The 15,621-nt window shown below is 44.6% G+C and overlaps 1 protein-coding gene across 3 annotated transcripts in view; it reads right to left on the reverse strand.

Annotated features, from left to right (window-relative positions):
- The window catches only part of LOC115461248 (dynactin subunit 1-like), a 188,975-nt gene that overhangs the window by 130,708 nt on the left and 42,646 nt on the right, over positions 1-15,621 (reverse strand). For all 3 annotated transcript variants that reach the window (XM_030190949.1, XM_030190951.1, XM_030190950.1), the window contains exons 6-10: positions 14,123-14,320; positions 10,667-10,871; positions 10,192-10,270; positions 3,172-3,331; positions 2,850-2,954 (exon numbers count right to left, since the gene is read on the reverse strand). In XM_030190949.1, coding sequence (XP_030046809.1) covers positions 2,850-2,954; positions 3,172-3,331; positions 10,192-10,270; positions 10,667-10,871; positions 14,123-14,320 — 747 coding nt within the window. The remainder of the gene's footprint in view (positions 1-2,849; positions 2,955-3,171; positions 3,332-10,191; positions 10,271-10,666; positions 10,872-14,122; positions 14,321-15,621) is intronic.

Consider the following 15,621-nt stretch of genomic DNA (forward strand, 5'->3'; position numbering starts at 1 on the left):
AACAGCACGCTCAAGTAATTTGGAGAGAAAAGGAAGGAGGGAGATGGGTCGGTAATTAGAGGGACAAGTAGGGTCGAGTGAAGGCTTCTTAAGGAGAGGTGTGACCACAGCAAAGATGTAGTCAATTCAGGAATAAGTATCATGAGAATGTGAATAAAATGAATAATCACGGATGCCCTGGTGAGAAACGCTCCACAAATTCAATATACCAAAATCTCTAACAAACCTATTTAAAGCTTGGGAAAGCAAAACATCCATCCCAGAAGGCGAGCCTGACCTATCGAGCGCCAGGTGTTGCATGGTGCTGAAATCCCCCCCCCACCAATCAATTTCCCAGGAGGGCAGAAAGTAAATTGTCCTACCAGCTTATTCAGAAACCCTTTCTGCGTGTCACTGGGAGCATAAATAGAAGCCAGTTTAACAGCCAGATCACCCAATATTAAACTCAAAAGCAAAAATTGCCCCTCCCTATCCTGCTGAATTTTCAGTACCTGAAGCTGTAATGAGGAATGGAGCAGAATGGTCACCCCCCTTTTCTTAGACCCCATCTATTGCCGATACACAGAAAACAGAGGGATATTGAGGATGTGATAAAAACATTTCATGGTCCCTTCTCAAATGTGTTTCCTGGAGAAATACCACCTGTGGTTTAAAGTGCAATAATTCCTTGAACAACTTCTGGCATTTTCGTGGAGAATTCAGGACTTTCACATTGTAAGACAAAAATTTTAGGTCTTTATTCATATCAGGCATCCAACAGGCAAGCGTGCAACGTACACACCCAAATATGGGAGCCCCTCAAAACTACTAGCAATGCATACGACACCCCCCCAGAGAAAACCCAGAAAACATCCCCCTCAACCCCCACCCTACTCCTAACCAACCCCCTCCTCACACATACCCCCACCAGACTGCGTCATATGGCCCTGAATGGGAAACCCAGAAAGAACACCCCCCAGACCAAACGGACTCCATCACAACACACACATGCCGCAACATCGCACCCCCACCCAGACTTTTATCACCAGAAATCGTACCATCTATCCGCCCTCAATTACCCACATATTTTGTTGTTACATTTGTACCCCGCGCTTTCCCACTCATGGCAGGCTCAATGCGGCTTACATGGGGCAATGGAGGGTTAAGTGACTTGCCCGGAGTCACAAGGAGCTGCCTGTGCCTAAAGTGGGAATCGAACTCAGTTCCTCAGTTCCCACCCTAACCACTAGGCCACTCTTCCATTTTCTCCCAATACTGGAAAGCAAATACCCCATAACAAAAGAAACACAGCCCAAACGCAACAGAATCGCCAGCCTGGCAAACATGAGAAATAGAAGAAAAAAGAGAAACAAAGTCAAGTCTGGTCCCCTTGTTTCTTGGTCTTCTGAGTGACCCTCTTCCACTTCTGCAACTTAGCTCTCGTTGAGGGAGTCAAGTCACCCGGCGGAACAGCAGATGTGGTCAGGCCCACTTCATGTAGAATCTTCCAAGCCTCAGAGAGCCTGCAGAGCCTGACCTGTTTACCGTTGATCACAAAACACAACGAAAAAGGGAAAGCCCATCCATAAGAATTTTTTTCTCTAAGCAAGATCTCCAACACTGGTTTCATTGCATGTCTCTGGGCTAAGGTAAACAGTGACAGATCTTGAAAAACTGTTACCCTCACCTCATTATAGTCCAATGATGATAACTGATGCGCTCTCAACCATATTTTCTCCTTAAAAGCACACGAAGAGAATCTCACTATGATATCTCTAGGTCTGTTGTCCAATGTTTTCCCCGAGTGCTCTGTGTGCCCGATCCATTTCTACTGACTCTGGCTCCAAATTTTCTCCCAGAATTTTCTCACATAACGAACGCACTATGGCTGGGACGTCCTCCATATTACCATTTTCCGGAACCTCACAGAACCGGAGATTGTGTCTCCGACCTCGATTATCCAAGTCGTCAATTTTATATTGCAGCTCCTCCGTCTGTTCAAACAGCTGAGAAAAGCAGGAGTCCGTCACTGCAGCTCTCGGCCTGCTCATCAACACGCTCTTCCAGAGCCTCCACGCTGCCCCCCAGCTCCCGGAAATCGAGACTAATTGCATCCATATGCTCTAGAATTTCAAGTTTAGAAAACATAATGTCCGCTCTGATCTCCTCCAAACATTTAGCCAACTCTTTCGGGAAACCTTTTTCAGGGACCAGGCGACGCAAATCCACATGGAAGGAAGCTGAATCCGACCCAGATGATCGGCCCAACGCAGGAGACACATGGCGCGAAAGGCCCTTAGCCAACTGTCTCGCCAAGCAACGCTCGTCCTCCCTGTGCTGCGACACTGAATTTTTACTCATTTCAATCTCGGACTCTGGAAGAGGAGGTAGAAACGATAACTGATGGATTTTAAGAACTATATATATACATATTCAAGACCATAAACTACTTGAAATAATGTGGTTGTGAGGACTAGAGATAGATGTCAAAATGGAGTTAAGAAACATTGATTCTGAATAGGCTTTGAGAACATGTCAGCCTGATGATTCTCGGCTGTTAGCCCATTAAACTCAGTCTTTTCACCCGTTTTTTCTCCATGCCAATTTTTATTTCATTAAACTTTTTGGTGCATTATGCTGTTCTCCCCCCAACCCCCCTACCCCGACAGTTTCTCAACCCTTCTGTACTATTTCTTTCCAGCATTCCATTGGGTTGGAAAGAATAGAAATGACAGCCCCTCCAGTAAGAACCTTGACATTGGGATGTTTATAGAAAATAGGTAATCAACTTCTGCTTCTGTTTATAGCAAAGTTTAGTCAAAATCGTATTTGCACTACTGCCAAGATATTCTGCTTTCAAAATCTCTCACCAGGTCATTGACTGTCTCATGCAGCTCCCGAACCTTCTGCTCTAGATCTAGGTTTCTTTCTGTCAATGTCTCCACCATCTCTTCTGCACCCAGAGCAGCATCTACCTATAAGAAACACCACACACAAATAGAAAGTGTTACAAGTTAAACCTCACAAATACTTTGTAGTATAACTACTCTTGAAAAATCAAGTCTTTTGCATGCAGCTTTAAGAGAAGAGTGGCGTCCAATGGTGATCTGACCACTAGCTTTCTACCACACAACAGGGGTCCACTCATTCCTCAACAGTGTGTTCCATTTTCCCATCCATCCTCAAACTTACTTGCTCCTTCAGCTCATCGATGGTCCTCTCAGCGTGCTCTACTTCCTGCTGCAGTTTCATTTTCTGCTGGCGCAATGACTCCAGCTCATTATTTTTCTTCTCCATGTGCTTCTGGACTTTCACGTGCTCCAGCTTCTCTGATGCAGAGAGATCACGCATCCTAAAAAGAGTGCGTTTATAAGTAAAATGAAAGAGAAAAGATGGTTCTGTGTGGGCTTGTAGAAACAGAACATGAATGCTAATAAAAGAACAGCAGGGCTATCTAACATGTCCATTATCACTTCCTGTTATACCACCACATACCTGACTTGATTTCTGGTTTCTGGAAGTCAACTCTTACTGCACAAAAGATTCATAGTGCTCTACAGAGGCATTACACTATTCTGTTTTAGTCTCCATTCCCTGCCTAATACTTAATATTCTCTATGATGCTGCAGAACACTGAGCAGAGGCTTTCCACATGTTGTCCATCATGCCTAGAACCTCTTCCTAGGTTGTGACTCCTAATCTGGAACCTAGCATTGCATAGCTATAGCTTGAGTTACTCTTTCATATGTACATAACTTTGCATTTGTTCACATTTAATTTCATCTAACATCCAGATGCCTAGTCTTCCACAACCCTCCTACAATTTCTCAGTCTGCTTGTGATTTAACAACTCTGAATAATTTTGTATCCTCTGGAAATGTTGTCACCTCACTTGTTCCCATTTGCAGATCATTAAATATATTAAAAAGCATGACAACTAGATCTGAGAGACTCAAGTAATGTGCCGTAGACTTATTCCAGGTGTTATGTATAAATGGTGCTGTATGCTATTCCTTTTGTAGCTAGTTTCTTTTGTTAAGCAGCTTCTCCTGTGTTTTGATGGCTCCCCCCATACTAATGGACTAAAAGCCTCTTACTTATTTTTCTTTGATTAATCGTTTTATAATGTTTGCATTCTGGCTATTTCTGCACACAATTCTGTGTGTAAAATTTGAATTTCATAAATAAAATGTTTTTTTAAAAAGCACAGCTTAGTTTTATTAAAAGCCTTCGGACAAGGGAACTTAAAGCTTTCTGAAAATCCAAAATATATAGAGTTACATTTTTGAATGTGTATATACACACACCCATAACGTTGTAGCAGAAATGAAGGAGAAATTAGGCCTTACCTGCTAATTTGCTTTCCTTTAGTCCTCCAGACTGGCCCAGAATGTGACTGATGGAATGTGCACACCTTCCAGCAAGTGGAGACTGAGAAAAAAAAACTGACTCTAGAGAGAGCCAATAAGAGCCCTTGCCATCTAGAGAAAGATCCAGTAACAAAGTACCAAAAGCAGAAGGTAGCCAAAGAACCGTCCGTGCATCCGAAAGCCTGAGCATCCACCGGCACCTTGCCAACACAGGGTACATGCCACAGGAAAAATAGTGACCTTATAACAGGCCCCTGAATATCATAGATAGGAAGGGACAAAAGCAACCAAAGAAATATGGCTTGAAATAAGAGGTTTGATTTGCCTTTAATTCTGTTATTCATGTTTTTGTTTTTAATAAAAAACCATAAACAAGCAACACAGCTCCGAAGAAACAGCCACAAGCAACTACCGAAGAAACTGAATATCTGAAGGGAGGGGATCTGGGCCGGTCCGGAGGGACTAAAGGAAAGCAAATTAGCAGGTAAGGCCTAATTTCTCCTTCCTTAGCGTCCCTCCAGACCAGCCCAGAATGTAACTGATGGGAAGTAAAGCAGTAAGATCATGGGAGGGACCCAAGCAGCCCCGCCGTTAAAACCTATGCACCGAAACCAGCTTGCTGACAACTGAATACATCCAAACTGTAAGTTGCCGCCCTACAAATTTCTTCAGGATGCACGAGACACCACTCTGCCCAGGAAGTCGCTTGACCTCTAGTCGAATGTGCTTTAATGCCATCCGGGACAAATTTTCCAGAAAGAAGGTAAGCTGAAGCAATCATTTCTTTAAGCCATCGGGAAATAGTGGGCTTAGAAGCCATAAGGCCTTTGCGCGGACCACCCAGCAAAATGAACAACCGATCAGAGTGACGCAAACTGTCGGTAGACTTCTCATAATGCTTTAGAACACTCTTGACATCCAAACATTTCAGGCAACGTTGATCCTCTGTTCCAGAGGAAGAACCTAGCACAGGCAAGACCACCAGATGATACATGAAAACAAGACAACACCTTAGGCAGAAAGGAAGGCACCGGATGCAGGACCACCTGATCCGTGCTGAACTCCAAGAAAGGTGACCTACAAGAAAGAGCTTGCCATTCCGAGACTCGCCTGGCCGAGGCAATAGCCACTAAAAACACTGCCTTCAGAGTCAAATCTTTCAAAGTACAAGGGAAAGGGAAATGGGACTTGATATACAGCCTGAGGTTTTTGCAACTATATTCAAAGCGGTTTACATATATTCAGGTACTTATTTTGTACCAGGGGCAATGGAGGGTTAAGTGACTTGCCCAGAGTCACAACAAGCAGACAAAGGCTCAAAGGGAGGCTTGGTCAGTATCGAGAGTAACAAATTAAGGTCCCAACGTGGGAAAATGCTTCGGTTCGGAGGACGAAGCAAGTTAGCCCCCCACAAAAAGTGAAGGACATCTGGGTGACCCTGGACCCGACCACAATCTGTACTTTAAGGGAGGTCAATTCCAGGCCCTTGTCAAATCCCCACTGCAAAAAATCTAAAATCTGTGGAACTGACGCGTGAAAGGGAGAGATATGGAACTCCTCACACGATGCCTCGAAAATTCTCCAAGTTCAAATATAATTAAGTGAAGTAGAGCGATGACGAGAGTGAAGCATAGTGGCAATCACGCCTGCTGAGTATCCTCTGTCAATCTTGCCCGCTCAAGAGCCAGGCCCGTAAGACAGAATGGACCAGGATCCGGATGAACCACTGGACCCTGCATCAAAGGTCCTGCATTTGTGGAAGCCGGAATGGAGCCTCGACCAGAAGCCGTCGCAGGTCTGCGTAGCAAGGCCTGCAAAGCTAATCTGGCTCTACTAAAATCACGCAACCCCTGTGCGTCTCGATTCTCTGAAGCCGATCTATCAGAGGCCATGGAGGAAAGGCATACAGAAGACCGGTTGGCCAAGGCTGAAGTAGAGTGGCCACGCTCTGCACTTTGGGATCCCTGTGATGACTGAAGAGCAATGGAAGTTTTGTATTGAGAGTGGACGCAAACAGATCCATCTTGGGGAGACCCCAGCATTGCACCAGTGACTGAAACGCTACGTCACTTAGAGACCACTCCCCAGGATCTAGTGTGCGCCAACTGAGAAAGTCTGCCTGAACATTCTGCATGCCTGCCACATGAGCAGCTGACACAGCAACCAGATGTACCTCCGACCACCTCAACAGTAGCAATGTCTCGAGTTCCAATTGTCAACTCCTCGTCCCTCCTTATCGATTGATATAAGCCACCGCCATGGCATTGTCTGACATAATGTGGACCGCTTTGCCCCGTAGCTGATGGAGAAAAGCCTGCAGAGCCAGCCGGATCGCACTGGTTTCCAACAGATTGATCGAGCAAGAACTCTCCTGAGGGGACCACAGACCCTGAGCATACTGGCCCTGACAGTGAGCGCCCCCAGCCCTTGAGACCGGCATCTGTCGTGACCACTATCCAACTTGGCTGATCCAGCAGCATTCCCTTGGTCAGATTGTCGTCCCGTAACCACCAGAGGAGGCTGCTCTTCACCTCTGCAGGAAGGGACAATCTCTGATGCAGCAAGCCTGTCTGTGAGGACCAATGATACAGAAGAGACCACTGCAGAGACCTCATATGAGCCCTGGCCCAGGGCACTGCCTCGATTGTCACCGCCATGGAACACAGGACTTGAAGATAATCCCTGGCCGAAGGTCTCGGAGACTTCAATAACTGGCGAATTTGAGATTGCAGCTTGGGGATACGAGCTGAAAGAAGAAAGACCCGGCCTTGCTGCGTGTTGAAACACACACTCAGGTACTCCAATGACTGAGAGGGCTGGAGGCGACTCTTCTGAGCACTGACTACCCAACCTAGGGACTGCAAGAAGTGAACTACCCAAGCAGTGGCTTGAACGCTCTCTTGGAAAGACTTTGCTCTGATCAACCAGTTGTCTAGACAAGGATGAACTAGAATGCCCTCCGTTCTAAGGGCTGCAGCTACGACGACCATGACTTTGGTGAACGTGCGCGGAGTGGTCACAAGGTCAAAGGGAAGAGCTCGAAACTGAAAGTGCTGGCCTAGCACCAAAAAACAAAAAAGGAAACGCTGATGCGCAGGACGAATGGGAATATGTAAGTAAACATCCGTTAGGTCGAGAGCCGTCAGATATTCAACGGGCCGAACCACCACAACGACAGACTGTAGTGTCTCCATACGAAAAGAAGGTACTCAGAGGCAGATTCACCACCTTGAGATCCAGAATTGGCAGGAAAGAACCCTTCTTCTTGGGGACCAGAAAATAGAGTAACGACCTGTGGGAAGCTCTGATAGAGGAACTGGACAAATAGCCCGAAGATCGAGAAGCCTGTATACTTTGTCCCTGACAGCCATGACCTTGAGCCAAGAGCAGCAGGGGGATTCCAAAAAGACATCTGACAAGGGACGAGCAAATTCTAAGGCGTACCCGTCTCGAATAACCTCCAAGACCCACTGATTGGAAGTAATCTGGGCCCACCTCCAATAAAACTGCATCAACCGAGCTCCCACTGGAACCGGAGGCTGGACCCGCACACCTTCATTGCTGAGTATGGGAGGAAGACGAGAAGGTTACCCCGAAAGGAATGGGTCTTCTGAAAAAACCTGGAGCACTGAACTGGAACCACTTTGCCTGGCCTATAACGCCGAAAGTCACGACCTCTACCACGGCCCAAGAAAACACCACGTCCAGACCCCCTGGGACGATCCTCCGGGAGCCTCCGAACCTTAGACTCTCCAACACTGTGAACCAACTTGTCCAACTCATCACTGAACAGAAAGGAACCTTTGAAGGGAAATTTACTAAGCTTAGACTTAGAGGCCGCAGCTGCCGACCAGCCAAGGAGCCAGAGAGCAATGGGCCGGCACAATTAAAGCCATAGATTTAGAGGAGGCGCACAACAAATCATAAAGATCGTCTTCTAAAAAGGCGGAACCCATCTCTAACTTTGCAACCTCGGAATCTATCGCCGAAATGTCATCTGAGGCACGATCCAAGACCCTCTCTGACCAACGAAAACAAGCTCTAGCCACCAAGGAACCCACAAATAGCAGCCTGTACTGCCACAGTGGAGACATCAAAGCAATTCTTCCACAGAGATTCTATATGGCGATCCTGGACATCCTTCAAGACAGAACCACCATCCACAGGAACCGTATTTCGCTTGGTGATGGCAGACACAACCGCATCCACAATAGGAGGGTATAAAAGATCCTTGTCGGAATCTGGAACAGGATAAAGCTGGACCATAGACCTAGCGAGATGAAAAGCAGAATCAGGCACCTCCCACTGCACCTGAATAATGTCTCTAATATCCTGATGCACGGGGAAGGTCTTACTTGGCTTGCGAATACCTTTCACCGGCAGATCAACTTTCCTAGGCTCTGCCACCGAAGCCTCCTGCTCCTCAAAACGTAAAGGAAACGAGAGAAATAAGTTCCTGAAAGTCATCTTTATGAAAGGGTCTCACAACAGAAGGGTCCTCCCCTGCCGGGAGAGCCTCCGCAGTCTCATCAGACTGCACCAAATCCTCAGACAGCTGACCTTCAGTAAGCAATTCTGGCTCCTCAAGAGAAGGCATTTCCTGATCAAGATTAGAAATAAAGTCATCTTCTACATACCAGGACTGCCTGAGCCTTTTTGCAGGAGCCCGCTGACCTTCCTGTGACCTCTTCCCCGGAGTTTCCAGCGGACCAGCCTTACGCAGCAAAAACGCCTGATACATTTTAACTACAAATTCTGGAGGAAAACCTCCATCAGAAGTGGGAGAAACCAGAGTCGGACCCGGAACCTGCAGAGACCCAAGCGATGAGGGAGACAAGATGGCGGCAGTTCCCGCAAAAAATCGGAGCCACTGCCGGAGCTGAGCCTGCCACGGCAGAAGTGGCTGAATTGGACCCCCTCCGACGCCAACGAAGACGACGTCCCTGCCCCTTCTCCTGAAGAAGCTTCCACAGCGGTGCAGAATTTACAGGCACCGCTCGAAGCAACACCCCACCGCTGACAGACTAAACAGTGGCAGAGTTTCTCAACCATTGTGCTTAAGCTCCCCCCCCCCCCTTTTTTTAAAGCGCCAGAGTCAAGCACAGCACAGGCAAACCGCAGAAAGAACAGGAATGGGAGCTGTAATGCCTGATTACACCAGAGAAAAACCAAACGTGTAGTCTTCTGTCCTTTATTTTTTTTACTTGCGACTGTCTCTCCCTGCCTCTTCCACCCCCCACCCCCCACCCCCCAGAAGAGCCTGAGGAAGCTGCTATTTTCTGAACAGAATTACTGGCTGAGCTTTTTTTTGTTTGTTTGTTTTTAAATCAACCAGAGCTCAGAAATATATCAGGGAGGACAGGGGGGAGGGACGCGGCCATCCGAGTTTAGCACCCCCGAGGCACTAAGAGGCCCCCGTGGACCTCTGCCTCCACATAACAGGCTTTCCCGTTTGCCAGAATTAAATGGATGCACAGAGAAAAAAAAAGGTAGAAACCAAATAAGAGAAAATACAACAGAAAATATAGAGCAGTACAAGAATGAGACTGAAGGGCTCACCAACTTCCACCTGCTGGAGACAGATTACTGGATCTTTCTCTAGCTAGCAAGAGCTCTTATTGGCTCTCTCTAGAATCACAGTTTTTTTCTCAGTCTCCACCTGCTGGATGGTGTGCACAACCCATCAGTCACATCCTGGGCCGGGCTGGAGGGATGCTAAGGAATTAATCTTTTTCTAATCATTGTTACCACACTTAGAATCTAAGGCAGCTACCAATCAACATAAAACATACAATATAGTACTATATCCTAGTAGGATGCATTCAGGGAAAGGAGTTAATACCTGACAAGGGCTTCCTTCAGCCTAGCATTTTGTTCCTCAAGTTGCTTGACCTGATAGCTGGATGCTGCTCCATCTGAGCCTGAAAACAAGGAACAAAGGTGGCCCTTCATTAATCAGTACTTTCATAAATAGCACAGAAGCAACAGAAAGGAGACAGAAAATAACAGTGCCAGTATTTGATCATGATGAAGTGTAATCTGCACAGAGTGGCAGGTGTGGCTCTAGCTGACTTATTAGGCAGACTAGATGGACCATGCAGGTCTTTATCTGCCGTCATATACTATGTTACTATGAGAAAACGATCAACAGCAGGCCTAGCATCATATGGGAAGCACTCTACACACATGTAAAACTTTAAGAAAGCTAAGTAAGCCTCTTCCAATGTATACAATGCAGATAAAATGACCCATAAGTTTGCTCATTACTGTTGCCTACTCTAACAAATGCTCTGAGCTGCCACCATTAATGCTCTCACCTTTCTCTTCAATTTCATGTTTGACAATTTCCAAGTCCATTGTGAGCTCTTCCACTTTGTCTTTCAGGGATTCAATTTCCTGCTGGAGGGATTCAGCCCTCTCTTCAGCCATCTCCTTGTCCAGAGTCGCCATCTCAACGGCATCAGCTGTATCAGCCATTTCTTCCATGTAACGCTCTTTTGCTTCAAGTGCCTCTCTTGCTTCCTATGAGAAAATGTAAGTACTGTATAGGCTGCAATAAAGCATAGCAAGGTGCAATTTTTCATAGAAAGAGGAATTAAAAGGATCACAAGGTCATAATATGAAACTGGAAAGAGGGAGGTTCAGAGGGAATTCTTTTAACACATCAAGAGTACTAGATGCCTAGCACAGCCTATCAGCAGATGCCTCAAAAAGTTTTTTTATATCAGTCTTGAGTATGCTTAAGAACAGAACCGGGGGGGGGGGGGGGGGGAAGGGAGGGAAGGAATGAAATATAGTGGTTCAAATAAGACAAAACCTATTTGGATAAAACCAAGTTACTTACCTATAGCAGGTGTTCTGTGGACAGCAGAATACAAGCCCAAAAAGCATGGGTGACACTGATGGCTTCTCCAGCTTATATACTAGAAGCTTCCTAGTTGCTTCAAAACACGTGGTGCCTAGTCCTTTCTGCCACTATCACGTGGAAGCATTTCAGTCCATTAATTTAGCTTGAATAGAATACAGCTTTATACGGAGGTGGGTAGGTATATATGTGGACTTATATCCTGCTGTCCATGGAGAATAGTATTACAGGTAAATAACTTGGTTTTCTCCAAGGACAAGCAGTATAGCAAGTCCTCATAGCATGGGACTACCAAGCTATAGGCTGCTTCTACAGAAAAAAAGGGAAATAAGGCACTCGAAATAGGAAGACACCAACACATTTTGGTGGCAACTAGCATTTTATATAAGAAACTATGCATGAAAGAAGCATACTGTTCTGGAAAAAAATTTCCTTATAAAAAAAAAAAAAAACTCCAATGTTAGAGCTTCTCTCCCCATGGGCACCAAGGAATGAATCTTGGAACTTTTGGATCAAGAGCAGATTGTGATCACCATAGAACAGTGAGGAAGCTCCTGCTTCTCAAACCTGGGATCCTTCTGGACTTATACAAAGTCAACCTCATTAATAGGTGCTATTGAGAGGGTGTTACACAGGCATCTGTATGTCCTTTAGGATTCTTTGAATTGGCACTATTACAACCTCCTTCAGTGGAGGGAGGGAGGGCATTGAGGAATTGAAGGATATGTAATATTTCTGTACTGGGTTCATTCTCTGTCTCTAACCGAAAAGGAACGGCCTCAGCCCTTTCCTTTATAAAACCAATGAATGAGAGTTGCTCCTCCACTGGGTATTTTTTCTCATCAGGGGGTGAGGGTCTGATGGTAAGCCAGTTGACCCTTCTTCAGAGAAAACAACTCTCTTCTCATGGTTTCTACTCCTTCCAGAGTATCCACTCAATTGGCTATCTTTGTATCATCCACAAAAAGGTAAACTTTTCCTTCTAACTCTCCACAGGCAGACACAATGTCTCTCACACCTATATTAAACAGAATCAGCCCCAGCACGACCGCTGAGGCACTCCACTACTCACCTTCCTTTCCTCTGAGCGAATTCTGTTTGCTACCACCCTCTGTCGCCTGTTGGTCAACCAGTTTCCAATCCAGTTCACCACTTTGGGTCCCGAGTTCAGCACTCTCAGCTTACTCAGCAGAAACACACAGGATCTCAAAATGCTTTGTTGAAGTTTCCTCCCCTGACACACCTGAGATCAGCAGTAATGCATCACACAGACCCTGAAACTTTTCCATGGCTTGGTGTTGACATTTTTCCTGCAAGTAGTGCAAGCGTCTTGAGAACTGACTGAATGTCCCTCTGAATAGGTAGCAACAATATTAAAGCCCCATTATTACGCCATGCAAAAAGAAGTGCTTCACCGACTCATCATATCTGCATGAGCTTCTCCGTGAACACTGTCAACAATGAAGGCATAGGAAAAGCAGTAGAAGCAGACATCCTCAAGTTACCTAGGGAATACTAGAAGCCAGGTCTTGGACTCTTGGAAAGTACTGCATCTCTTCCAAAACAGAGGATGATAAGCAGTCCTCCTATTGGGGGTGCTCAGGAGAGGACAGTGGTGACACCGGTGGCTCTCTGCTCTTGATGCTGTGTTCTGCTGAGGAGTGATGCCAACAAAAAGAAGGGGACTGGGAATTGAGCACAATTGAGATTTAAAGCACGCTCGCTGATAAAAGAATAATAAATTGGTGTCTTGTTATGGACAATTGTGTTGAGACAATTGGCAAGTTTGATATGTAATGTTCTATGAGGACTCGAATGTTATCAATGGGCAATTTAGCTTAAATATAATCAGTAGTAGTGAAGTTTTTATAGTGTATGTAAATAATTTGTTATGCAAATGATGTAAGTAGGATTGAGCTCTGTTCAGTCACAAGTGGATGTATGTATGCAGGGTTGTGATCTATTACAATAAAGTTTATTTGGATTTCTAAGAACAATATTTGGAGCACATTAAATAAGTGATTTATATAGGAGTGCTCTGGCTTCTAATAATTTTATTTGATAGAGATTAAATTTTAAATGCCCGACCTTTGACCATTCTTTTTTGGAGATCTCTTCTCATGGTTTCCACTCCCTCCGGGGTATCCACTCTATTGGCTGTGTCAGAGCAAAAAGGCTTTTTTTTTTTTTTTAACCCTTTAGCAATGTCTCTCACAAATATATTAAACAGAATCAGCCCAGTATTGACCCCCGAGGCACTCCACTACTCATCTTCCTTTATTCCAAGCGAATTCCATTTACCATCACCCTCTGCCGCCTGTCGGTCAACTAGTTTCCAACCCAGTTCACCACTTTCGGCCCTAAGTTCAGCCCTCTCAGCTTATTCTTCGGTGAAGAGCAATATCAAAGGCTTTGCTGAAATCCAATTCATTACAACTGTGACAATATTGAAACATTCGATCTAAAACTGCCAGCAAGAAGTACATGGTAATGAGAACGGTAAAATCCTACTATTCCTAAAGTTTTTAGTAATCTGTTTGGATTTCTACACTAGTTATCTGAACAAAAACACACAATTGGGGCTCCATGTATAATCAGAAAAATGGCATCTGTTGATCCACCCACCACCACAAGAATCTGCTGCAACAATCAGTCCTCAGATAGAAGCAGGCCTGAGAATGGGGTTAGCATGGCTCTAACAGATGAGTTATCAGCTAGGTAGGGTTAGGGCAGCAACATACAGAACTGGGCGACAGGTGCTGGGGACTAGATGGTGGCAAGGAAATGAGGGTAACAGGTAGCAGGACAAGCATCAATGGAGGGCAGACCTCATTTGTTATCCCTAAAGTATGCTAGGTCTTCAGAAATTCAAAGTCAAAAAATGAACAAAATGTAATGCTAAACTTACCTTTTTGGCATCTTTGAGCTGCCGTTGTAGGTCAGCCTGTTGCTCCTGAATTTTGCTTTTCCATTCTTGAAGCTGCTCCAGCTGAATCTTGTATTTCTCTGATTCTTTGAGTTTGGCCTTATCTTCATTCCTCTTAATCTTCAAGGTCTCTAGCTTTTCCTCCAGATCTTTCACTTGTGCATGCAGGCTCTCCTCTTCCTGTGGGGACCACAGACCAGCTTAGTATTTCATGTACACAGCTAAAAGTTCACTGATGAAATAAAACCTGTCAATAGTCTGCAGAATCAATGAACTATGCTTGCATATAAAATTCTTACATTTTATTGATATAAATGAATAACCAAATCATGATGGAATGGTTTTGGACACAGCATTACATTTAAAAATTAGTTTGCTTATGGTGAAAATTTTTTTTTTTAACTACTAATTTCCTTTCCTACCTAGTTAGACCAACCTATACCTATGGGTTGTGTCCTCTTACCAGCAGATGGAGGCAGAGAAATAGATTCCAATGGCATCCATATAAAATGGAGAGGTGCAGCCAGGAAGCTTCCAATATGCTAATGCCAAAAACTCAGACAAAATAAGCAAGAAAAAATCCAAGAAAACACTCAGATCCAGAAAAAGGTTTAAGGAGGCCTCCTTTACAAAACAGACTGTATATAGGTTATACACAGATCAGTGGCAGCACACTGAGGGTGGGAATAACCAAAGCAGGGAAACCAGGAAGAAAAAAAAACAAGTCCTTTATTAAACACAGCAATAACTGGTCCTATAAGGAGTGCATACAGTGACACTTCCTTGTAGATAAAACAAAGCAAATACTATAAAGACATTTGCTTGGAGAGGGACTCAACACAGTCTATGTTTCAGCTAATACACCTTCGAGACCAATGCCTCAACATGTGCATTTGGAGGTTCTCAGTGCGGTTCTCTGACACTTGTACATTTATACACCTGTTGAGGCATTGAACTCCTGATGAAGGCGTGTTAGGTGAAACACGGACCGTGTTAAGTCCATCTCCAAGCAAGTACTTTATAGTATTTGCTTTGCTTCATCTACAATAATATCAGAAAACCCTCAAGAAAGTAAGACCAAAATGTAGAATTCAAAAAATACTCTCAGAGAAAACATAGTGTGTGCAGACAATAGAGAAATACATGCATATAAAAAAGCAATAATAATTGTGTGTGTTGGGTCCTCAGTGTAGTGTTTCAAAGATAGGAAATATTGACAATGCTCTTCCCAAGTATGCAGCCAAATGAAATCAATGTTCACTAACTGGCTGAAACTTCACACCATCATCGGACACAACTGTGTGTGAAGTAAGTGCACCAAAACAATAACTGTGCATAAAAATAAACACAATATGTGTATACATAAATCAATATCTATATTGTCTGCACAAACTATAGTGGGTAGTATCAAACTAATAGTTACTAGTTAAATCAGTCCTTGAACAGTTGAAACTGGTGTTTATATAATTCATAAAAAGTCA

This window comes from Microcaecilia unicolor, chromosome 2 (assembly GCF_901765095.1).
Source record: "Microcaecilia unicolor chromosome 2, aMicUni1.1, whole genome shotgun sequence".
NCBI lineage: Eukaryota > Metazoa > Chordata > Amphibia > Gymnophiona > Siphonopidae > Microcaecilia > Microcaecilia unicolor.